At 37.1% G+C, this 24,895-nt stretch overlaps 2 protein-coding genes across 12 annotated transcripts in view; one reads left to right on the forward strand and one right to left on the reverse strand.

Annotated features, from left to right (window-relative positions):
• LOC139076425 (uncharacterized) overlaps nt 1–18,222 on the reverse strand; it is a 536,857-nt gene extending 518,635 nt beyond the window's left edge. Inside the window, exon 1 of the mRNA XM_070578757.1 lies at nt 18,112–18,222. The gene's annotated coding sequence lies outside the window, so the exon portion shown is untranslated. The remainder of the gene's footprint in view (nt 1–18,111) is intronic.
• A 392-nt stretch (nt 18,223–18,614) lies between these two features.
• NBEA (neurobeachin) overlaps nt 18,615–24,895 on the forward strand; it is a 671,041-nt gene continuing 664,760 nt past the window's right edge. For 5 of the 11 annotated variants that reach the window (XM_070578744.1, XM_070578745.1, XM_070578750.1 and 2 more), the window contains exon 1: nt 18,647–19,078. In XM_070578744.1, coding sequence (XP_070434845.1) covers nt 18,779–19,078 — 300 coding nt within the window. In that variant the 5' untranslated portion in view covers nt 18,647–18,778. Of the gene's footprint in view, nt 19,079–24,895 lie in introns of all 11 variants that reach the window. The other 6 variants (XM_070578746.1, XM_070578747.1, XM_070578748.1 and 3 more) reach the window with 2 other exon arrangements.

Here is a 24,895-nt window from a genome sequence, read left to right on the forward strand (position 1 = left end):
TAGGTAAGATTTTTAAGTCTGAGCACTCCCCGACTTTTATTTACTGGGTTTTGGGCTCTGTCCTCCTCCTGCGCTACCTCATCATTTAACAGCAGCAGCTTGAGGTTGAGTGAAACAATTGTCTTTGGTGTGAAGGCAATACCCTTAATCTAATTTTTCACCCCTGAGTTGGATCTCACTATTTAGCTGCCATGGGTTGGGGTTAAAATTTTATCTCCTGCTTAGGCTGCCTCTGAAGAGCTACCTTCAATAGCTGCTTCAGTGTACGAAAGTGTTAACAGGGTGACTGTGAGGCTCCTCCCAGACTTTCGGTCAATTTAGCTGGCAAGCCATGGGCAGAAAACCTTCTTAGTGTAACTGTAATCCCCTTTCGGTTGCCTAGCTGTAGCCAGAGCTCCTTTCTCTTGTGGAGGCTTTGCTGAAAGCGGCAAGCGGCAGCCAACTGACACCAAAGATCTGAGATGTTTCTATCCACTTTCTTTGGAGTTATAGGCTTGGATGGCATGTGGTCTGCCTTCTATGACATCACAGGCAATATTTTTACCAAATTTTTTCCATGACCTAGCAAGACTCACCAGATGTATCACTGTCTCCTGCTGTGGAATTCTAAGCTGGGGGACTCTGCTGTTCTGTTCTCTTCATCCCCTCTTCCAAGTACCAATTTTTATATTAGTTGTGATATAGGTTTGGCAGCTGTGATACAGGTTCAAAATAAGAGTCATTTAAACAAGAAAAAAAAGACTATTTCCCTGTCATAGAATAAGCTGGTAACACAGCTCAGCTTTATATGGTTGTCAGTACTTGGGTTTCTTCTATTTTGTTTTTACCTCATCACTAGAGTGTGACTCTTGTGATCCAAGAGACCTCACCACCACGTCTGCATGCTAGCCAGAGAAAAGAGGATAAGGACCCACTTCACTGACATTCACACACCAGACACCAAACTCTGTTACAATGGCTACTGATAAAGATGCAAAGGAGGCTGGGCAACACACAATGGATTCTGGGTAGCCAGGGGTGGGGTGGGGGTGGGAAGTGATAACCAGTCAGCCACAATCATCTACTCTAATGTTGAGAATTATACATGATAGCTCTTAATTTTCATTTTAAACTTATACTTATGTGAGTTGCAACATTAAAGAAAAAAATACACAAATAAAATTATGGAATGTTTTCCATTCCATTCATAAGACCCTAGTCTTTGATGGAGTTTCAGCCTGACAGAGATAAGAGGCAGAGTTCAGCAGGATAGAAAGCTCTGGATTAGACTTTATTTCCAAAATACTTTCCTAATAACCGAATCAAAAAAATCCACACCTTATATGTTATTTAATTTGTCTCTGGGCAGGCCTGAATTTAAGATATCATGGGTAATTTTCATTTAAACACCCCCATGAAAAGTTATTTCATCAAATCCCTCTATTGAATTTAATGTCTCTCAGTTTTCTAGCCAAAACTAATCCCTCAAGCTGTACATTTCCCTTATGTAAGATCCAGCACTCACAATTAGCAAATTATATACGGGACTGCCATAATTCTTTGAGAACTGAGATTGTACATTTTTTGTTAGTAGATACTTTGTGATTCTTTTTTTAACTTAATGACCTAAAGAGTTACATTAATGCACTTAAAGAGTTACTTGGTTGCATACTTTCTCATCTTCTATTTTTGTCAGTGCATGTGTCTGAGAAAGGATAATGGGACTCTATCAGTAGAAGAGAACACAGATTATCAAGTTCAACACTTCACAGCCTGTCTTGGCCCTGCATCCAAATGTTTAAGAACTAAAGATGGGATTTACTGACTATTTTTAACCTCCTAGGACTGGAGGACAGGGAGGGAAAAAAAAGGAAGAGGCTTTCTTTTAACTTAGTACAAGGTTTATAATGGGAATGTAATGGATAGTTTCAGAAAACAGAATAGAAGAATCTTTCTGAAGAAACCATGACAGGCGGCTTCATAAGAATTTTGCTCTTGAAGCCATGCTTCTTACATGTCAGGCTATTCTGAGGACGTGGTATTCATTTTCCAAATAATTCACATTTTAATGTATTTACATAAGTAATTTACATAAAATTATTTTTAGAAATCATGATCAGTTTCAACCTGTCACATGATTATCTATGGTTTAATTCCTGTGAAAAGCAATTAAGTCTGTCTGGACTCTAACTATGATGATCTCTAATTTTGTAGACCTCTAACTTGTTCACACATTTAGAATGACCTTCTGCGTCTTTTTATCTATGGCAACTTCTAGTGTTAGATGGCTTGGGTACAAAAGCCCACCAATACATAGTGCTTGAAATGTATATTAAATAGGTATGAAAAAGAGAGGGTGTAAGTTGATACAAGAAGCATTAACACACAGTGTTCTCAAACACTCCACCTAGGTTGCCTTCTTTCACTTCTCCTTTCATATCTCATAATTCAAAATCCTGGGGAGCTGTCCCTGCAATGTTTCTTCTCCTAATCACAAATACCTAGACCCAACACATCAGGTAATATCAGATATTTAAAAAAATGAAACAACAAACAGCCTCGGAAAGCCAGCAGCTTCAATTTATTTGAAGACATATATACATATTTTTCATTCTAAGACTATAAGACTGTAAACCAACTTTTTAAAAAATCCCAATCTTTTAATGTTATACTAGTCTGTGATCACTTGTTTTATTTATATAAAATTGAAGTCATATCCAAAGAGATCATTTAGTTATAATTTCTTAATCAGAAGGAAAAAGTTTTAGATAGGATATAAGAAAAGGACAAAGTACACCTGGAGTTTCTCTTTCTTTTCTTTGTTATTTCTTAACTATACTCATTTGCAGGCCATAAAATGAACAAAAGGATTCATTTAACCATGTCATTAGGTACTAAACATTCAGTTGTTCATTCATTCACTTCATACATTTCTCTAGTGCCTACCAGGCACCGCAGAGCCACAGATGAAAGCAGCAGCAGCTCGCAGGCAAGTGAGGAGATGAACAATGGCCATTCAGTTCCAGGGCTGCAGTGGGGGAGGCGGGTGAGGGAACTAATGAGTTCTTGTTATGTTCTAGTCATTGCGGTAGATGTGTCTCATAAAACTAACTCATTTAGTCCTTATAACAACTCTCTGAAAAAGATATTATTAATCCCCAAAGAAACAAAAATTCAGAGAGATTAAGTGACTTTCCCAAAGTCATGAAACCAATATGCAACAGAGCCATAAATCCAACTCAGATCTGTCTCACGTCACAGTTGTACCCTATCCACTACACCCAGTGGCCTCCTTGAGCTTTGCAAGGTGCCACGAGTGCCAAGACTTTCACCCTGCCTAAGGAGCCAGCAACATTTTCACTAAATGGGACAGCTGAAGTCAAGTCTTATGGGATAAGCATGAGTCCCATGGGTGGATACTGTTGTGAAAGTCTTTCTGGACAATGGAAAGAACATACGAAAGACATAGAGGCTTGTGGGAAATGTCAAGTTTAGGGAACTGCAAGTGCTTTAGCACAGAAAAGCCATGTAGACTCTGGAGGCAGGCTACAGAGATTCGAATCCCAGGTGCTGCACTTCTTAGATGTGTAATTCGGCAAATCTTCAACCTATACAATATGGATAATAATAGGACCTACCTAGTAAAGTTGTTGAAAATTAAATGACATAATATATGTAAAGTACTTTACACTGTGGTTGGAACCCAGGGAAATCTCCACAAATATTACATATTATTATTCTGAAATAGCTGGAATATAATGTGCAGGGGAAATATTGACTGGAGACAAGTTTAGGTTGAAAAGTCAAGACCAGATCATCAAGTGCCTATTTTATATAACTGGGGACATCACTGAAGGATTTAAAGTGTGCTTATGTATGTATGTGTTTTTTATAAAATTAGTTCTAGTTCATTTAAAAATATCTTTGTGATGTCAGTGTGAAGAACAAATTAGAAGAAGTGAGACCTGAGTCAAGGAGACCGACTCTCTGATTATTGCAATAAATCCAGGGAAGGTATCATAAGGATCTGAACTTGAACTGAGTCAGTGGTGATGGAGAAGGACAGGCCTGAAAAATACTTAGGAACTAGTCTTTGTAGGACCTGGTTAATAGTCAGAGAGCAGAGGTGGGCTAGAGGGGTTGGTGGTGCCAATGACAGGGATAGGCAATATAGGAGGAGAAGCAGGCTTTGAAAAATGTGCTTATGTAGTAAAGTCACATCTTGTTAAAACAGTAAAAGAAATTAATCTATTCAGTCGCAAAATATAGGTACTATTCTTTTTGAGTGACCCAGAGAATCTTGATTGAAGTTTAAAGCTAAAAATAAAGAAATTTTTGTTATCAAGTAATTTAATCATAGAAAAAACACTTAAATTAACATTTCATTGGATAAAACTAATAACTGGTTTAACATCGTTCACATTCAACTTCTATATAATACACCCCTCCACACACACACACACACACACACACACACACTACTTTTAAGTAAGGCATAAATTCATAAAAAGAGAACACACCTACAGAGGTTAAATTACAGTCATGATTTTATTAGTCAAGAATGCAAAATTGGGTGGCCACATCAAGCAGGAGCAGATGCTGCACATTCCAGCATAGAGTCCCTTGGTTCCCAAAGTCCCCAAGTGGGCACATAAAGGCAAATGACACTGTCAGAACCAGATAGGGTCTCACTAGATGTATAACGTTCTATTCTTACTGCACCAATGACCAGTATTTACCCCTGGCTTACCTATCTAAGGAGAACTTACACCAACACTCTATACGTCTATTTACTGGACTATATAAAAGCATAGCTATCCCCTGGCTTGTGACCCCTGGTCGAGATCAACAAAGCAATTCTCTTTGGAAGAGAGGCTTCTCTTTGGAAGCCCATTTCACCATAATTCTAATTCATTATAAGCATTGAATAAGTGCTAACTACCTATAATCAAGTAGGCTATAATACAGTTAGGGAATTTGATTGCAGGTATTATTTTTAAGACAAATCCTTTAATTCTGACACATTAAATCAAATGCTAGTTAACATGAACAGTCAACGTTTTTGTGGGTAGCAGTATGTTTTGATATCTGGAACATTTATAGCCTTCTCAATGTCCTGTGTACTAAAATGTTTTTGAACTGTTAATTATCCTCTAGAAAAGTTTTCTAATAATAAAATAAATATAGGAAGAATAAGCCAAATATTAAATATTGATCTTGTAATCATTCATTAAGATGTTAACATATATGAAATTTAATACTACCTTTAAGGTATGAACATTTATCCAGGTCATAATTTCAATGAAAGGGCATCTAAGAGAAACTGTTTCAATCGTCAACTACACAGACGGCACAGAGCAGCTTCAGCACCAGGGATAGTAATCTCCTTGTAATAGCAAATGCCATTATACAGACGAGTAAATGCTATCTAACTTCAAATTAGTTGCTAGCTTTACATGAGTGAGTATAACATGATAGTTAAGAGCACAACCACAAGGGAAACAGTGAATAAACGTTTTTTTGTCGTTGTTCTTGTTATTATTTTTGTCATATGTGAAGTTGATGCAATACGAAGATAGTTATATTTCTCTATAGTTACAGACACCCACAAAATGAGGAAAATTAATGGCCCTAATTAAATATTTCTTGTTTTATTTATTATTTATTTAATATACTATTTCAAAATACATCACAATGGACCATCATTTCTTAATATTAGCAAAATACAAGAAATAAAAACGTAAAAACCATGAATTAAAGTTCTTTGATCAAACTAAAGTTCATGGCCAATTTTTCTTTTAAAAGCACAAAATTGCAAAGCAAAATCATCTTTCCAAACATAGCCATAGGATTCCTATGTATTATAATTTCTCATAGGAATTTTCACTGGTGAATTTTTTCTGCATGCTTTGAAGAATAAAACAGTGAACTGTTGGCCAGTTGTAATATATTACTTAACATTATACATACTTCTAAATGAGAGTGAAAAAAGAACACCAAAGGCTCCAAGTATAATATAAATTACTATATTTAGTAATTTTCAGAAATGATCAGAATGTGTTAATATCCACTCCAAGAATGATTACAAATCCATACATTGAATTTCTTTACATCTCAACTTTTAAAGTATAGTTGTTCTGAAAAAGTTGGCCAATTTGGAAAAAAGCCATTGGTATACAAATATATATGTAATAATCTGTAATTATTACAAATATGTAATATGTAAAAATAACATGTAATATGTAAATAGGTAAATTTGAATTAACATGTATTCTTTAGAAATTAGGAAATCTGGGTCCTGCACAATTTTGCATATGGCCTTTTATTTCTTTATATGCCAACAACTAATGTAAACATTTTTTGAGGCCACCAATATTCAACAGTTTTAATGGGTGGATCCATGTCTATGTTGACATATCATGGTTAGTATACCAATTTATAGTTAACAGGCATCTAAGTGTGATGTTGGACCTGGAAAATTAGTACTCAAAAATCCAGTTACCAGGAATGCATAGTGGAATGGCCAGAATTCAGGAAATACATAGGTATCTAAACCAATGGTTTATTAACCCAACAGCCTATAACTGTTTCCATGAACTGAGGGGCACAAAGCTGTTGGGAGAAGAGGTACACAATACTTGCAGGAAAAGCAATTTGATGGCAAGGCCTGACCCCTTACTGGCATGCCACTCCTCCCTTCTGGAAAGAACCAATCTTGAGTGAGCCTGGCTTGAGGTTCACTGGTGACTACCACAAACATCTAGCTAGTGGCATTGGTTGGTCTATTGAATGTAGAGATGGAAAGCAGTTACCTGATGTCAGTAATTTGTTCCTGTCTACAAGGTTGAGGGTTTTGCCTAGTGTTCATATGCACATTGCAAAAGTACAATTTATCTATCAAACTTTAGCCGGTAAGTTAGTAAACTCAAGACATAGGAAACAAGAGCAGAGTCAGTAATTTCAGTCCCAACTGAAACCGTGCATATTGAGCATCTAATAATGAGTGCATAAATCACTGATTTACAGGATTTTTTCTTTCAAAATATTTTGCAGTACCATGAAAACATGATGTAAATACCAAGAGATATTTGTCTAGAGAGTTGACAAACCTTTACCTTGCTGTCCAATTAGAAAATGGACTACAGGAAAGAGTCTTCTAAAAACTGGCTAAGATATTTATTGCCAGAATCTTTCTGAGAGAACTGTTTGGCTCAACCTATATTCCCTTACCTCAACCATGTACTCCCGCACATCTGTCCCTCAGGCATTGATGCCTTCCTCCAAAGGACCCAAATAAATACACTGAAACTCAGGCATAAAAGTTGCCTTAAAGCCTTTTGAGGATCTCAAATTTGGCCTTATGTTTCTCTTTCTTTTTGTTAACTCATGTTTCTAGATTCTTGACTGTTTGCCCAACTTTGGATTGCCTTCTTGCTCTGTCCTTGAGGATCTGTGGTTACCTTGATTCTCCTTTTCAAGTTTGCCCCAACTATGGCTTGTCTCACCAGTTTTGATTCCTGACTACTAGCTCTGGGCATTGAACCACCTATCCTTTTAACAACCCCCCACAGCTTGTCACACATTTTACCAAAACCAGTTTCCTGCCCTGAGTCAACAGTCATGGCTCACTACTGCCTGCATTCCTAGAACTGAGAGTAGTACTCATTCCAGATCGCTCCCAGAATTAATGCTATTGTTTTCTCCAGAGTACTCTGTACTTTTCAAAGCATGATCAAAATTTATCTCATCTGTGCTTACAACAATGTCATTACATAACAAGAGTTGTTCATTCTCATTTTATTGGTAAGAAAACTGAGACTCAAAGAAGCCAAATAGTTTACTTAATACTACACAGTGAAGATTCTAATAATTTGCATGCTAGTTTTGAGGAATTTAACCTCCTCAAAATTCATGTTTTAAAGAATTTAAGAGTCCTTTAGAGAAATGATTTTATTGTGATTTAAAAAGTCTTTGTTCTTCTTTCTTTAATAGTTGAGACAAGCAAATGTTATACCAAATCGTTGAATTTATTCAACTGTTAAAATCTCTGCCCTTTAATTTCTTTCCTTCTTTCCTTCATCCAATCATTTATTGAGCAGAGACTGTCTCATTCAGTGCTATGTTTCCTGTACCTTGGAACTATCCATGGCTTGCAGAATACACTCAACAGATATACATAATAGGGAAGATGTTTGCTTTCTTTTAGGCTTTTTTAAAAAAATTAATCATATTATGTTCCTATTGAATGAACACTATTAGATACATGAATTCAATCTATCTCTCTTAAAGTTTTGCTTTTTTAAGTTGAACTTTTTTTTTTAAAGTTTTCTACCCTTATCAAACAGGCCATTTGTGTTACATTATTTAGTAGACATACAATCTTTTAAATATAGAGTTCCTTTCATGTACTTAACAACAAATATATACTGTTAGAAATACATAATGTCTCTTTAAAGTTGTCCTAGTTCATGGTTTCATTATTTAGTACGCTTTCTGATGAATCCATAATGAGTATTACGGAGCTGCTACTTGTTTATGTAATAATATTGGAGGAATAAGCTCTCATTAATTTATCATTCTATACGAAATTTCATTTTAGGTTCATGCTTATTGAGTAGATAGGCACGAAGCTCAAAGAATTGATGTTTCAATTATATTGACTATTTTATGTTTATAGTTGCCGTGTTCTAAATTCCATTGCATCTCTGCTGTCACTCTGTTCTGGTTGTATGTGATTATATTTCCATTGGCATCTTCCTTACTCAAACATCAAATAGATTGCATTTTACAGTTCTAGAGTACTAAGCCCATGTCTCTCTAGTTAGCTTTCAAAATATTAACAGTAATATTTACATGTGAAAAGTTAATATATGTTTTACCATGATTCAATATAAGCATTTTTAGTCCAGGCATTAGTAGAGGTATTGAAACAATAAAGACATTATGAATTTTATAAATATTCCAGGTTAGGACAATTCCCAAGAGCTAGTAGACAGGAGAAGAAAGTAGAGATACCAAAATCTGTTGTCAATTCACATTTTAATAACTGAAAGCTATCTGGATAACCTCAGCTAGGAAGTTTATAGCATACGAATGATGGCATTAGCGCTGTGGGTTCCTGCCAGTCAACATCAAAATTAAACATACATATAATTCGGAAAAGTTAATCCTCTAAAGTCCCACTGTCCCTTTAAAAGAGAAAGTCAAGGGAAAAATCTGTTGTGACATGAACTTAAAGTACCAAATTTTATTTACAAAGAAAGCAATAACAAAAAATTTAATGAAAATGAAAAGCAGAGAAACAGATATTGAAACAACAGGACAAAAGTCTGGTTTAAACCCTCGATACATTTTGGTGGACTGTTTACTTCTGTGGGTTAGGAAATTATAAAGGATTATCTTGTTATTATTATTTGCTTATCCTTTTGGCTTTTTTGTTTTTATAAAATCTCAGAGTGAAATTTCTATTTCAAAATATGCCTTCTCTCCCTATGACTAGTAAAAAACAAACTAAAGATATATTGCTAATTCGGTTTACATACTTAGAGGCAAAACATTTAAGTTTGAGATAGGAAAGGAATTGTTAAGATTCTTGTAAAATAAAGAAATATAGAATATATATTACATAGATATATATATTATATAGAATATATATTACACACACATATACAGGGCTATTTATTTTTAAAAAACTAAAGAAATCAATACTGTCCTATTTGCTCTTTGAAGAAGGGAAAATCAGATCAATGAAGGAAAAGAAGATAACTGGATATTAGTGTACTTAATTATATAATTTGAAAACTCCCAAAATTCTACTAAGTCTTATTTTTGTGTTAATTTATAATCACAGCTTCTATCATCTATTGAGTACTTATTACAGGCATTGTTCTAAATGCTTTATATGTTTTATCTGCTTGGATCTTCCAAGCAATACATATGAGATAAATATATTTTACAGATGCAGAAATAGGTTCAGGGCAATTTGTCTGGATTTGAACCCAATCTATGTGATTTCAAAACCATTCTCTTAGCCACTGTACTATACTTCAAAAGATTATTTGGGATTAGGATGGGAATGGTAAAACAAAATCATTGAAATGTTTAATTTTATACTGTAACCATGTGAGCTTTCTGTTGTGCTTATGAAAGAAAACACTATGGTATGAATTATGAGGGCAAATCATGTGGCCACCATCTTAATAAGCTTCACTGAATGCAAATAGCCCTGAAACATGCTGTTATATCTTCTTGTCACTGCAAAAGAAATCAGGCTGAGTTTGTTTTAACAGAAACCAAGAAACTAATGATAAAGCTGTGGCCAGCATATGACTTTCCATCTACCTCTCACAAGCTTATATTACCCAAACAGAAAAAAGGTTTTATATGCACATTCATGTATATTTAACAGATACCCAAACACTAAATGTGATTAAGCATCTCGATCCCTTAAGGTATCCTTTAACCTTATGATTATCTGTGCTATTTAAGATTTACTTTCACATTAACAGCAAAGAGGCCAAATACAATGTATACCTCAGAATATATAAGATTAAACTCTTGGTAGAAGGTGCAGTCCACACACTCTGTTTTCCCTTTACCTCTCTTTTCTGATCCTTACACTCCTGCCCCTTAAGTGAAAAGAGAGACACTACAGCAGTGGGAAATCAAAGCATAAACCTCAGATTGTCTCCATGTCCTATCTGCTAATTGATCAATGAGGCAGTTATTTCAAGCCATTCTTCCACTGTTTAATCCATGGCTGCTGGCACCGTTAGAGAAAGGCTCTAATCCAAAGCTTTATGCATCAGTACTAAGCTCGGATTGATTCTATGCACTGTTTCTTAGTGTTAGAGTTTGGTAAAGATGCTCTCTTTTACTTTGGAGAGATTCTACTAATGAGATTCCCATTCCAAAAGACTCTGGACATTTCCTCATAGCATTCTTTTCCTCCTACTACCCAGAGAATGTATTTTTTATTATAATTATGAAGACATATCATGATAATACTTTCAACAGGGACTAGGAGATTAATGGTTACTAAGTTAGTTAGACATACAACAAAATCTTTGCCAGAAAAGCATAATAAGGAGTAATATATTAATGGGACTATGAAATTAAATTCTGGTTAATCTTAATGAATGTAATTAAAAACAATTTATTTATTCCAAGTAATTTTTGTCTAGAATTAAAATGATTCCAAGGGAACAAAAAGGCTAATGGCGTTTTTCTGAACCTTTATAGGCATAGACATATAAAACCAGATTGACTCTGGAAATCATCTCTTGGCAGGCAGCTTTCACCAAAACATGCAAAAACATGATGACTTTGTTCTTTTTAAATGAGCATTTCCAGTCTTTATCTTTCATCTGTTAAATTTGGTAGAAATGCAATCATGGCCTCAGTCTAGGTTCCAATGTAGACCATGTGAGATAGTGAATAAACCTGAGGTCTTGGCTAGCCATAACTAAGATCAAATCTTAATTTTGTCATTTACTAAAACATGATCTTGCACAAATGACAACCTCTCTTCACATTAGTTTCCTCGTTTGAAAAATGTGAACAATAGTATCTTACTAGGAACACTGTAGTAAGGGTTAGAAATAATACATGTAAAAGTGCATGGCAGATAGATTTGTTAATCTCTATAATACAGTTGTCATGGTTAACAATAATCAACCATAAACTCCATTCATTAACATACTTTTCTTTCTCTAACACCTATATACCAAACACAACAGCAACTACATTGCAATGAATGTCATTGTGCAAAAGAAACAGAAACTTACTGGTCAATGTTTGTTAGTATGAAAACAATTATATATATTCTTTTCAAAAAAATGTTCAGCAAAGGGGTGTAGGTGACCACATATACTGTCATGTAAATTTCTTACTCTTGGCAAATGAGGCAGAGAAGATGGGAACCACTAATTTATTAAGCGAAAATTTGTCAACCTATGTTAACTGAAAAAAAAGCCAGAATCATTTTTTTTTTAATGTTGGAAATGAGTACAAAGTTTCAGATCACTTTCATCTAGGTGGGATCCTGAATGTACTCATCAAGGTGGCATGTAAGGTGGTAGGAATTTTAGTAGAGGAGACGGGGAGGACAGTATTATGGATAGAAAGAAGAACGTGAGTAAGGGTCCAAAGTAGGAAAGCACAACCTATTAATTGAGAACAGAATAATTCAGGCTGGCTAAAGCATTGTTTCCCAACCTGGGGACTTCAGAATTATTGAAAGGGATCCATGAACACATATACATCAGGCATTGTTTGTGGACAGAATAAATATCAAACACATTTATGTCACTTGTATTTATACTAGTTTCCTAGAGCTGCTGTAACAAAAGTACTATAAACTTAAAACAACAGATGTTTATTCTCTCACAGTTCTGGAGTCTAGAAGCCCAAAAATCAAGGTATCAACAGGGCCATGTTTTTTCTGAAGGCTTAAGAGATGGATACTTCTTTGCCTCTTCCTAGCTTCTGGTGGTTGTCAGCAATCTGCAGCTTTCCTAGGCTCAGGGCTGTCTGCCTCTGTCTTCACATGGCCTTCTTCCCTGGGTATCTGTCTTCACATCGTCTTCTCACTGTGTGCATTTGTTAGTCTGTGCATCTCTTTTCCTCTTCTTATCAGAACACCAGTCATATTTGATTAAGGACCCAACTAATTCCAGTATAACCTCATCTGATCTTGATTACACCTAGAAAGACCTTACTTCCAAACAAGGTCACATTCCCAGGTACTGAGGGTAGGACTTGAACATATCTCTTTGGGGACACAACTCAACCCACAACAATGTGTGTGTGTGCGCGTCCTTGTGTTTCAAATATGTGTAGATATTGTGATTTTTAAAAAGCAAAAATTCTTCAAATAGCATTATTGAATTAAAAATATCTTTTCATTACTGTATTTTTCTCAGTCAATGGATATTAAAAGAATAGATCTCCAAGAATCTAAGAGTCCACAATTTCTTTTTAATGATAAAAAGAGTTGTACACACTCAAAAATGTTGGGAACCATTATTGTAGGATTCCCGTCAGGAATAGAAGGCAGTAAACTAGAAAGAAAGCTAAAGTAAAGTATGGAGGCTCTTAGGTACCAAGATAAGAATTCTGGGTTTAATTTGTTAGGGAAAGAGAATTACTGGTGATTTTTTTGAGCAGATGACATGTATACATATAGAAGCTATTGTGACTAATAAATTAACAATTCTGAACCACACCAATCTGTCCATCAAGCTGGAGCTATAAGAAAATTATCCATGTACAGGATGGACTGGAGAAGAGTGAGTGTGGTGACAAGGAGACCTGGGACGAAGTGAGCAGAATCTCACTGGAGGATGACAGTGAGGATGAAAAGGATGAGATACAAGTTAGACATGCTGCCAAGGAAGAATGGGCAGAGGTATGAGTAAGCTGATGGTGAGTATGTATGCGTGTGTGGTGCATTCGTATGTATATTTATGTCGAAGTTTGAGGGTATTTGTGTACATTAGGGTGTTTGTATGACATCTAGTTCTTTTGAAATTCAAGAGTACTTACTATTTCTGTACTATTCATTTGATATTTTGAATGTATTGAATGCTAATTAACTTTCTATGTGTAAACAATATTTCTCTAAACGAAAAATTTGAAATCACCCATTTTGACTGTTTTACTTTCTTGAGCACAGTAGGCACTCAAATATTTGTTGGTTGGTAAACAGCAACATTTTAGCCATTTCAAAGCTGAGTCAAATTTGCTAAGAAATATTGAATTTCTATTTTGTTTGTGTCTGTCTGTGTTTTCTGTTTTCTGTTTAGGAGAAAAGAAGTGGAGCAAAAACGGTAGAACTAATACTAGTTGGAGGAAACTGAAATTTAACTTTGGAGAAGAATTTGTAAACAGGCATTTAGCTAGTCCAAATGATTTCAAGTCCCCAAGGTAGGACAAATTATACCCATTGACCCTGAAAGAATCTGAAAACTCAATCCCTGAACAACTCTCACTGGTCTTTGAGGAGTCATAGAAAAGTAGAAGTTCCAGAGAATTAAAGTGCCAAAGGGAGAAGAACGGGATAAATTCTTGAAAACCCATAGCAAGTAGCAGTATTACCTCTAGGTGAGATTACAGAATGGTTCGTTCATTAGAGAAGGAAGCAGTATGTCACGTCATCATACTAAACACATTTTCTTGTTTGTGATATAGTTAATGGAAACATTGATAATAATTCACATCTAAATATATTTTTACCTTAATTTTGGATTAAAAAAAATCTCTGGATACAGAGACAGAGTGTATCCAGACTTCAATTAAGCATTTGTCAAGGTCCTTTATGATATCCTTTTGGATAAGTTAGAGAAATATGGACTACTTGTTAGCACAGGATGGTAGCTATTTAATAGTTGCAGGGTTATTACCAAAAAGGTGCTCATAAACAACTTAAATCAGTGGTTTTCAAACTTTTTCACTATGACTAGCGATTAAAAAATACATTTTACATCATTACCAAGTAAGCATACATGTACATACATATATGTGTGTGTGTGTGTGTGTATGATTAAAACAATGGATGCCCTTTGATATACTCCATCCTATGTTTTTCTATTCCGTTTCATTTAAAAAACTGCTGGTTGCAACCTACTACTGAATTGATTTCAATCGAAAGGTTTCTGCTGACTACAGAGCCGTTTTTATCCTGTTGAATATTTGGATGAAGGTAGAGAAGGAATGTTCTCAAATATGCAGATAAGAAGAAGAAGAAAAATTTTTTGCATGATATAATCAAGATTAAGAAATTCCTAGTAGATTAAATTTAAACAGAAAATTTGAATTAAATAAAGATAAAATTAAATTTAAATAGATACATACAATTCTGCATTTTATATCTTAAAATCTACATGTAAAGCTACATATTGGATACATGCTGCTGCTTAGCAGCAGCATGTCTAGAAACAAAACAGTAAGAACAAAACAAAAACCTTGGTGTTTCACTTGATAATAATTTTAACATGAGAGGGAATGGAACCAAAACTATCTGAGAATCTACTATTTGCCAAACATGAATTATTAGTGTGTTACATGAATTATTAGGGTCATGTTGCTGAAAAACCCAAAACCAAACCAAACCAAACTAATTTGATTTAGGGTTACATTAACAGGAGTTATAGTTCCAAAGGTTGAGGTTTAGGTAAGAGTTTCCCTCTGCTTTATACTGGTCTGAACCTACTTGGAATTTGAAGTACTCTGTTCAGATAAAGTTTAGAGGAAAGAAGAACAGGCGAAAGCAATGGGAATATTCAGCCTGGAGAGCTGCTGTTTTCATGCATTCATCTTTGAACACATTTATTAAATGTAAATTACAAGACAGGCATGTTAGGTCCTGAAAACACAAAAATAACTATAACATTTCTTTTCCTACAGTCAGTGAAGGGAAACGTTATTTATTGACACTTGCTACTACACTAAGTACCTTAAATGTATTAGCTCCTTTAATCCTTTAATCCTGTGAATCTCTACTTTGGGGTGGGTAAAATAAGGCTTTGAAGAGAAGCCATTTGCCCAAGATCACACAGATAAGTGGGTGGTGGAACTGGAATCCAAACCCAGGTTCCACTGAGTCTGGAGCCGGTGTTCTCAACCACTTGCAGTACTGTCTCTAGAAACTCAGGTTCATGGGCCGCTTATCTTTGAAGGATCGTCCTTTGGAAGTATGGGTATGCCTCTATTAAAACAAAAATGTATATCAAATGAGTGTTCACCACACAAAATATTTTTCAATCTGGAGATTTAAACAATGAACATTTTAGGTAGCTTCTATTATTATATAGGTATCTTTTATTTCAAAATATTGTTAATGCAAAGGATAAGTTATTTGTACATTTGCAGGGAAATAGGCTTCGTAGGCTAAAAGGAAACGGACCTACTGTCTTTTCTAAACTTTATGCTTTGGGGGATAGTATTGAAAACATAAAACTGCAATTATAAAGACTTGTATGTGGCTATAATTGTTCTTACATGTGTTTATAGGTCATTCAACACACATTGTGCTTGTATACTAAGGGTACAAGGACAGATTTGCTATATGCTGGCTGCTGAGTTGAAATTATTTCGTTGAATTCTCGCTTCCCTATGGGATAGGTATTCTCATCCTTGTTAGTGAATGAGGAGACAACTCAATAACTTGAGTAGAATGCAGCTAGTTAAGTGTGTGTGATTCAACAGCCCGTGCACTTTCCACAGCACCACCCTGCCTGCGAGGAGCCGACAGTGTACTGGGGAATGCTTTTTAATTGGTAAGCTGTTTTAAATATTTCTAATATTTAATTAAGTATTCAACAGAAGTGGGGTTTTCCTACTTTGAAAGTGATATCCTCTTTACCCACTCCCTTTCTCCACTAAAGGAAAATGAACAAGAAAATCAAAACCAAAATGCACACACATACTGTTTAAGAAACAAAACAGAGAAAATTAAAGTGAAAATATTAAAAGAGGTTAAGCTATTCATTCAGAAAGGAAACAGAAAGTTCAGGTCGTCCCTGTCTCTCAAAGCACTCACGCAAGAAGTCTAAAAATAGTAAGAGGTAGAACCTACTGCCACATACACGCACAATGGGGTGGAACAAAGCTAGTGTGACGACCTTTTGGCCTGGATTCACATATTTAAGACAGATACATCATTTTAAATTCGCAAATAAAAATAGCGCTTGCTAAAGAAGATGATACTCACTTGGGACAGATAAAATGCTATAGGTGGATATCATTTGCCACAGGATTTTTCAATTATTGCATATCTAAGTCACACTATTGAGACTAATAGGTTTTATAAACTTCCTATACAGCTTCAATCATTGCAGCATTTTACAATTCAATTGCTATTTAATTTAAATAGACATACCACCTACCACTTCAGAAATTTTTGCGTAATTTTTAATAATTCAATCACTTCAGTGCAAGTTTAAACAAACACACACACAACCAAGAACTAATCCTTAACACCGGTTTTGAGGAACTCTGTTATACAGGATCTGTGGTACTTCAGAATTTTACCGTGTTCCAAAGTCTGGGAACTAACTTGACTACCTAGTCCGATTAAATATGAGTATAACAAATTGGATAATAATAGATTTGTATATGGACTGTTTTCATTTTAGATGACAATTAAAATGATCTGAATATACCTCAAGATACTTTGTATTTCTGGTGGCTTGTAATATATCTTTATTGAAAAGGGCATACGTCATGAAATATTAAAGAAAATTACATCCTTCATTTCGGGGAAGAAAACAGCAGTCGTGCTTATTTAAATTCAATACTTGAAGCAAGATTACTGTATACATTTTAATTTTTTTAAACTGAAAGTATTTTTTTTTGCTCTATATTTGTGCAGACACAGAAATTTACCTTTATCCCAGATCAAGGCTAGCAGTGAGAAAAACCTATATTTTCAGATAATTTCAAAATCCTCTGAGCTGTACATGCCTAAGAAAAAGAGAGGCATCACTAATTGGCATCATACCTGAGCATCGCTAGGGATTTTTAAAGTGTGGGATTCGCAGCTCCCACCAAACTACCCCACAGTGTCGCACAGCGCAGCCTTTGAAGGCTGGGAGGTGAGTTCAAGAGCTGTTTGTTGTTCAGAGCTCCATCCAGAGCGGATCACTGTTTGACAAGTTCTATTTTAAGTCGTGCCTGTGTGTGCAGGTGTCAGCCTCTTTCATGGCTGTAGAGAAAGACCCATTACGCTCTATCTGTAACCTTCCCCCGACAATGCAGGATGGTTCCCCACGGTGCGTTTGTTTCTGTTTTGCCAGCCACTTTTTCTTTGGGAAATTCCAGGAGGGGCCAGGCGGGCAGGACTGCGAGGAAGGGCGAAGAGGGGCAGAAAGAGGTCGTCTGCCACTCCCCTACCTTACACGACACGTGGCACTGGCAGCAGCTGCTGGATGCAACGACGAAGATGATGAACCTCCTCCTTAGCAAGAGGATATTGAGGGAAGGAGGAGGTGGCAGCGAAGGCAAGACACACACTGTGTCCTTCCCCACAGGGAGAATCCACCCTCAAGGGAAAAACGACGAGGAAGCCACCACCCGCCCCGCCTCTGCCAGCTTGCCCCAGTGTCTGGCAGCGGTCCCCATGCACCTGCTCACCTGTCTATCCGTTCAGGGTGGTTGGGGGAGGGATGAGGGGTGTCTGGGTGGGTGAGTGGAAAGGGAAGGAGGGCAGGGCAAAGAGGGGGTGCACCGAGGGCTCCGCCTCCCGGAGGCTCTGCGCAGGCGCAGTGGCCGCTACCGCAGGCAGGGGGCGGCAACATGGCGGAGTGAGCGGCGGCGTCGGGGCTTCACAACAACAGTGGCGCCCGTAGCAGCGGCAGCAGCGGCGTCTGGAGTGCCGGCCACAGCCTGAGCTTCAGCACTGGCCAGCGCCGGGCTCTGCTGCTCGCCGCGCAGTGCCTTTCGGAGCGGCGGCAGCATCTCCGCGGGGGGCGGGCCGGGCCGGACGGACCGGGAGGGGGAGAGAGAGGAGGCAGCGGCGGCGGCGGCGGCACAGCTGCTGGGCGGGCACTGCCGCTCGCCGGGCAGCGGTTAGCGGCGCCGCCACCACCGGGAATAAGCCTGAGAATAACCGACCGCCTCCGCCGGGGAGGGTGCCGGAGCGGGCCGGGCTGAGGCGCAGGCGGGGAGCGGGCCCGGCGCCGCGGCGCTGGTGGATGCTGGGGCTCCGAGGAGACGGCCGGGGGGCGGGGGCCGAGGCAGGTATAACGGTACCGGCGGAGGCAGCGCCACTGCTCTTCCCTTCTCCCCAGGAGGGGGGCAAATGGCGAGCGAGAAGCCGGGCCCGGGGCTCGAGCCTCAGCCCGTGGGGCTCCTCGCCGTCGGGGCCGGAGGCGGAGGCGGCGGGGGCAGCGGCGGTGGCGGCAGCGGCAGCGGCAGCGGGGGCGGCGGGATGGGGGAGCTGAGGGGGGCGTCCGGCTCTGGCTCGGTGGTGCTGCCCGCGGGGATGATTAACCCTTCGGTGCCGATCCGCAACATCCGGATGAAATTCGCAGTGTTGATTGGACTCATACAGGTCGGAGAGGTCAGCAACAGGGACATCGTGGAGACGGTGCTCAACCTGGTAAGGGAAAAGGCGTGTTCCCCATCTGCCTCCCAGCCCCCATGGCCTCCCTCCGCAGACGCTCGCTCCCACCCCTCCATCCCCAGGGTCACACGCGCCGCGCGTCCCTGCGAGCACAGAACGTCCGGCCGGTCTTGCCCAGCAGGTGACCTGCCTGCGCGCTGCCGAAGCCACGCCACCTCCCTGCTCTCCTCTGGTCCTCTCCTGCCACCTGAGCGCGGTGCCCAACTTAACACCGCTTATTACACTTCTTATGACTGCGAGTAGTAGTCATTCCTTGCCATGCAGGTTTTGGGTCGACTTGAGAGTTTAGTTAGGGGGAGAGGAGGCCTCCTTTTCTCTGGGGTTCTTTCTCCCACACTCTTAATTGTCCGTGGTGTCACTCTCCGAGGATGAAAGACTTGCCCCTAGAGCCTAAATTCCCCCATGCTACTGAAATGTGAGAGGCGCATTAGCTCTAACTTGAGCAGCTGGGGTGTGATGTTTTCGAATGAGGAGGAAAATGATGCAGTTTTGCATCTGCCTTTAAATATATTCCGAGGCTATGATGGAGAGTGTTGTGGCTGTATTCCTCCATCCCCCCACCCCCCCATCTCTTTTTAGGCAGCCTTCTTTTCTTTGTAATATTGCCCTGAATATGCTGACCTCTTAGTCATTTTTTGTGCATACAAGGTGTTAAAATATGAGGACACCAAATCATACAGGTTGGTTTCTATGGTTGCCCTCCGAGAGCGTGGCATGTGGATAAAGACTAAAGGAAAGGTGTTAAATGCAGCTCTAGGTTTTGGTTTCTTTCATGATAAGAAAGAGTTACTGCAGAACTGTGTATGACTTAATGTTTTGCGCTATCTTCCAAGAGGCTAAGAAACGTTCAAGATGTCAGGAAGAAATAAGAAGGAGAGAGTCATAAATTGCGGATAATTAACACCAGTTCATTTTTAATGCTTTGTAAATGCAGTTTTTGCTGCGGCAAAGCTGTTTAAATAGTTTCCTCTGCAATATCTAGTCTTTGACACACTGTAAGGTTGGGTTTTATAAGGCAAAGCTTAAATCAGGAGCAATCAGTTAACTATTGTATTTGGTGTGGAGTCACAGGAATATAAAAATATGCTTGCAAGGAGATTTTATAACACCCATGCAGTCTGAATTTTCAGCTAAGCAATTATTTTTATTTGATCTCTTGGAAAACTGAAAGAAAGCTGCAGTTACAGCAGTGGTGCCCTGAGACATGGATTAGATATTGTCTATGGTTTATGAACCTCTTAAATTCACAGAAAAGTTAAAGCTGGTTGTTTTTTTCTTTTTGCTAGAGTGTCAAGTCAAAGATAGGAGACTATCTGTCTTTACTTTGTTACGTGTATTACTGTTGAAATACAAAATACCTCTTTCTACTTTTGTGTACCCTTCAAGTAAATCACTACGAAAGTCAGTATAAGTTTGGGGAAATGTCACTGCGTTGATTTAACCAAATTCTTTTTGAAACACTAATAGAAATATTGTTTTCCTGGGAGTTTTAATTTTAACAAGTTGTAGATAGGAGATCAGTACTTTTTTTTTTTTTTAAAGAAAAGAGGTGAAATCTCAAAATATGTTAGTATGTTATCAGGTACTGTATTTCTGTAAATTAAAAGAACACATTTAAAGTTTTTTCCAGTTTTTGTCTAACCAATACCATTTGTACTTTAGATGATGTGATATTAGATTATTTGAATAAGTATTTGTGTGCTTACTTAATACGTTTTAACATGGTAAGAGGCAGTAGGGCTCTCAAGCTGGAAGCTGATTTGAATGTGTAACCAGTCTGGACTCTGCAGCAGTAGTGATGTATGCTGGATCAGTCCTTAACAGATGGGCTTCCATAGATACACAGTATGTTAAGAAAGGAAGTGAAATATTTCTTTTGAGGTAAAAAAGAAATTGAACTCCGTTTAGTGCAATGAAAAATCTGGCATCAAGTCTCAGTATGCAAACCTTATTTTAGAGACTAACTTCACTGTTAAGCTTAATTAGAGTAATCAGAAATAAGGTAATACTGAAATGGTACATCCCCAGATCCACTTAAGACCTTGTAACTGCATTGATTTTTGGAATCAGAAAAGTTAAGTTTAAAATTTCTTTGTATGTATTTAAAGAATGCAGTAGATCTTTAAATGGAAACTTTTGGAGAAAAGAATAAATGACAAAAGGAGCTGTTTACTGTTAAGTTGTTAATTATATTGATTGTGGAATATGAATTAGTCATTTGAAGTGTAATATTTCTTGAATTGTAGGTTTGGGGCTTTATCTTTCCAATATACTCATGATGAAAATGTCATGTGAAAATTTAAGCTGATTCTAAAAATATTTGGAAATCATAGGCATTTAAAAAATAATTATCAAAACTTAATTCTATTTACTTAAGAGGTAGATCAGCAAAAATCCATTTAGGGCACTCAGTGACTTGTTAGAGGTTGGAAGCCTCTAATATCTCTAAAATGAGTTTTTTCAATTTTCAGTTAATTTAAAACATTAAATAAAAAAGGTGGGAAGAGTGAATATCTATCACAGTGCCCTTTATTATGAAAAGAAATGAGAGGGGACTAATGAAACTTCAAAACAAAACACTTTCTACCTTGAACAATACCCTTGTCTCAGTCACCTCTGTCAAAGTATTTTTCTGTTTTCCCTGTACGTTCTTTCTCTATGAGAATACAAATTCTTGATTTTTAGGTGCTATTTCTCACATGCCTTGCCCAAAGAATTAAAAGTTTTGCAGAGTAAAGTTTAAGCATGCAGTAAAATATAGGACTTCTTCAACACAGCAGTAGCTGTAATTTTTCTTCTTTTGTTTGCTAAAGGTAGAGATCTGTTTCCATTACTCAGGTGCATTGTGAGAGTTTGTTGAAGAATCACCAATGTATTGAGAAATAAAATGAGTAATTCCTGGGGTAGATGGATGTATTTTGTATAATGATATTATGGTTGACTTAAAAAACATTCAAATATGAGGTGGTAGCATCAGGAAGATAAGTTTGTAAATAACGTTACAGGAAAGTGTGTTGTCAAGGATTTTGCATTGTAGCTTTACCAGTGAAAGAAACTGATTTTGGCTTTGGGAGGAGTTATTTAATGTGGGAGTATAAGAATGTTTAACTATAGAAGATGAATTTTGTTGACTGTTTTAGTTGTAAAATAGGCATACTACTTAATCCATTGCTCCCATTGTAAACACACTTAACATACGTTTATATAAGGTTTTTCCTTCCTTGAAGTAAATGCTGTGTAAATATTGTGTTCTTTGTTTTAGTGTGAAACTTTCTTTTTATTAAAGATTTTAATATATACATATTTTTGAAAAAGATAAAATAGAGGATTAATATTTAATGAAAGTAGTCACAAAAGGGTTTTTTTGAATAGGTGTGTTAGGTACTATAATTCTATAGCATTCTATTTGTAGTTTTGTTTTTTTCATGAATTACTGTACAGTATGCCAGTATATCTTTAGTTGTAGAAAATATTTCCTCTGATAAATTTATCTTTTTTACGTTTACGTGGCATATTGTGTACTATATTGAAAGCATAACAAGATACTTTGAGGGGATTTTTGTGGGTTAAGTTCCTCTGCTCTCTTGGCATATGAATCATAGTATTTTTGTTAAAGGAAATTATTAAATTTGTTAATATTTGAATGTAATAGTAACTTTTCTTTATTAGAGTTTTTTCATTTGTAGCTTGATAATCAGAATAATTTTCATTTTAAAGATATTTAGAATTTCACGAACAAAAGGTGTGTTCTGTGTTTGAACTAAATTTATTTTAAAAATATGCAGTTGCATCTTAGAATCATGGAAGTCCTTAATATTAGTAAAACCAGATTCTTTTATATTAAAAGAGAATATCTTGCATTTTAATTTATGTTGACATGGAAGTTTTCATATTAACTTGAATTATATTTTATTCTTGCTATTGGATATTGAAAATTAAATAAGAATGCAAATGTAAACTCAAGAAGTTTCAATATCTTGAGTTCTGAGGTTTTCCACAGAAGTATTAATTTAGTCATATAATGACACTAAAGCAGAGAATATTATGTAGCCAGTCTATGATCAAGTGATATTATTATTATTATTATTATTATTATTTTCTTTTGGTGAGGAAGATTGCCCCTTGGCTAACATCTGTTGCCAATCTTCCTCTTTTTGCTTGAGGAAGATTGCTGCTGAGCTAACATCTGTGCCAGTCTTCCTCTATTTTGTATGTGGGATGCCTCCACAGCATGGCTTGATGAGTAGTGTGTAGGTCCACACCTGGGATCTGACCCTGCAAACTGCGGGCCACTGAAGCAGACTGCACGAACTTAACCACGTTGCTGCTGGCCTGGCCCCTAGGTGATATTAATTTTAAATAAATATTTTGTGTATTGCTAGTCAGTTTTTGGAAAATACTATGCTGTTAATTAAATATGTCTCAAGGTTCTCTATTCTTTTGCTGTACTTTCTCCAAACACACTGTAAAGAAATTCATTGGTTCTAGCAGACCCAACCTCCATTTTGGATCACTGATGTAGCTGTATTATAAAATTCAATCATCCACATTTTTGACTATTTACTTTAAATATTGTGTTGCATCAGTTTCATAGTTTTTGCCTGTACCTGCCTGTACTTCTCATATTTTATGCATTGCTAGCATATATCGTTATACAAAGATATACCTATTACTCTGTAGTAGTGTTATTTATACATGTTTCCCCTTCTATACTATAAGCTCCATGAGGGCAGGAACCTATCTGAAATATTTTTTGTATTTCTGGCTCTTGGGTAAGTTAAGTGCATTTTAGGTATGCAGGATACCATTTTAGGCAGTAGAAGACCAGTTTCTGAAATTCTATTCAGTAGGGTCCAGACCCAAGATCCTGAAATAAATTAGTTGTGTAAAGTTAATGTATTGCCTATTGCTATAGCTAGAAATGTGTGTTGAATATGCATGATGTCATCTTTGTAGGCATTGCTACATATGTAAATGTTATTTTAAACTGGTATCTTGGAATAAGTAAAAGTCTGATAAAAACTTTTCTTTTCAATAAACCTATGCGTATGTCTAATACAGAAGCACATAACAAAGATTGTGTTATTTTTAACAAAGAATATAAATAATACATTGAATAGAAATTTAAAAATATTGTGAGCCTTTGTCATATTACCGGGAATAGTGGACATCTCTTGTTTTTGTCTGTCTAACATACATTTCTCCTTTTGGTAATGGTACCTCAGTTTCCATTGATGAACTGCTCACCCCCATCCTTAGTTCAGCTGGTTTAGGTGGGCTTAGGTGGGCTGGGCATGGCCAAAATAACTGTGATTGGTTCAGGGATGAACACTTAATGCAGGGGGAGCCACAGGGTCAGTCCGAGACTTGTACTGGAACTCGTTCTGTTGAGGATGCTGAACGGGTAGGCTCATCCTGTAGCTGTGGGTGCCTCTATTAGAATTGGATCAAGTATGAGGTCAAGAGAGAGAAAGATATTCTTGATTCTGCTTGAGCACCTGGAGCTCTCTATGCCTGTGGTGATTATCTTCTAACCATTAAATTCTCTCTATTAAAATGTATTATTATTATTTATTGTTGTTATTAGCTTTAAGTCAGTTTAAATTGGATTTTTGTTGCTTGTCAATGGAAGGAATCCTTACTATCATAGACGTTAGTAACTGGAAATGGGACCTTGTAAGGAGCAGACTTTAAATACTGAAATGGAGTGCAAGGGAGTGAGCACCTTGATTTCGCCTAGCAGTTCCTTTTAAGGAACTACAGTGCAGCTGTTTTAAGTTGTCACCTGTGTTA

This window comes from Equus przewalskii, chromosome 16, assembly GCF_037783145.1.
Source record: "Equus przewalskii isolate Varuska chromosome 16, EquPr2, whole genome shotgun sequence".
Lineage (NCBI taxonomy): Eukaryota > Metazoa > Chordata > Mammalia > Perissodactyla > Equidae > Equus > Equus przewalskii.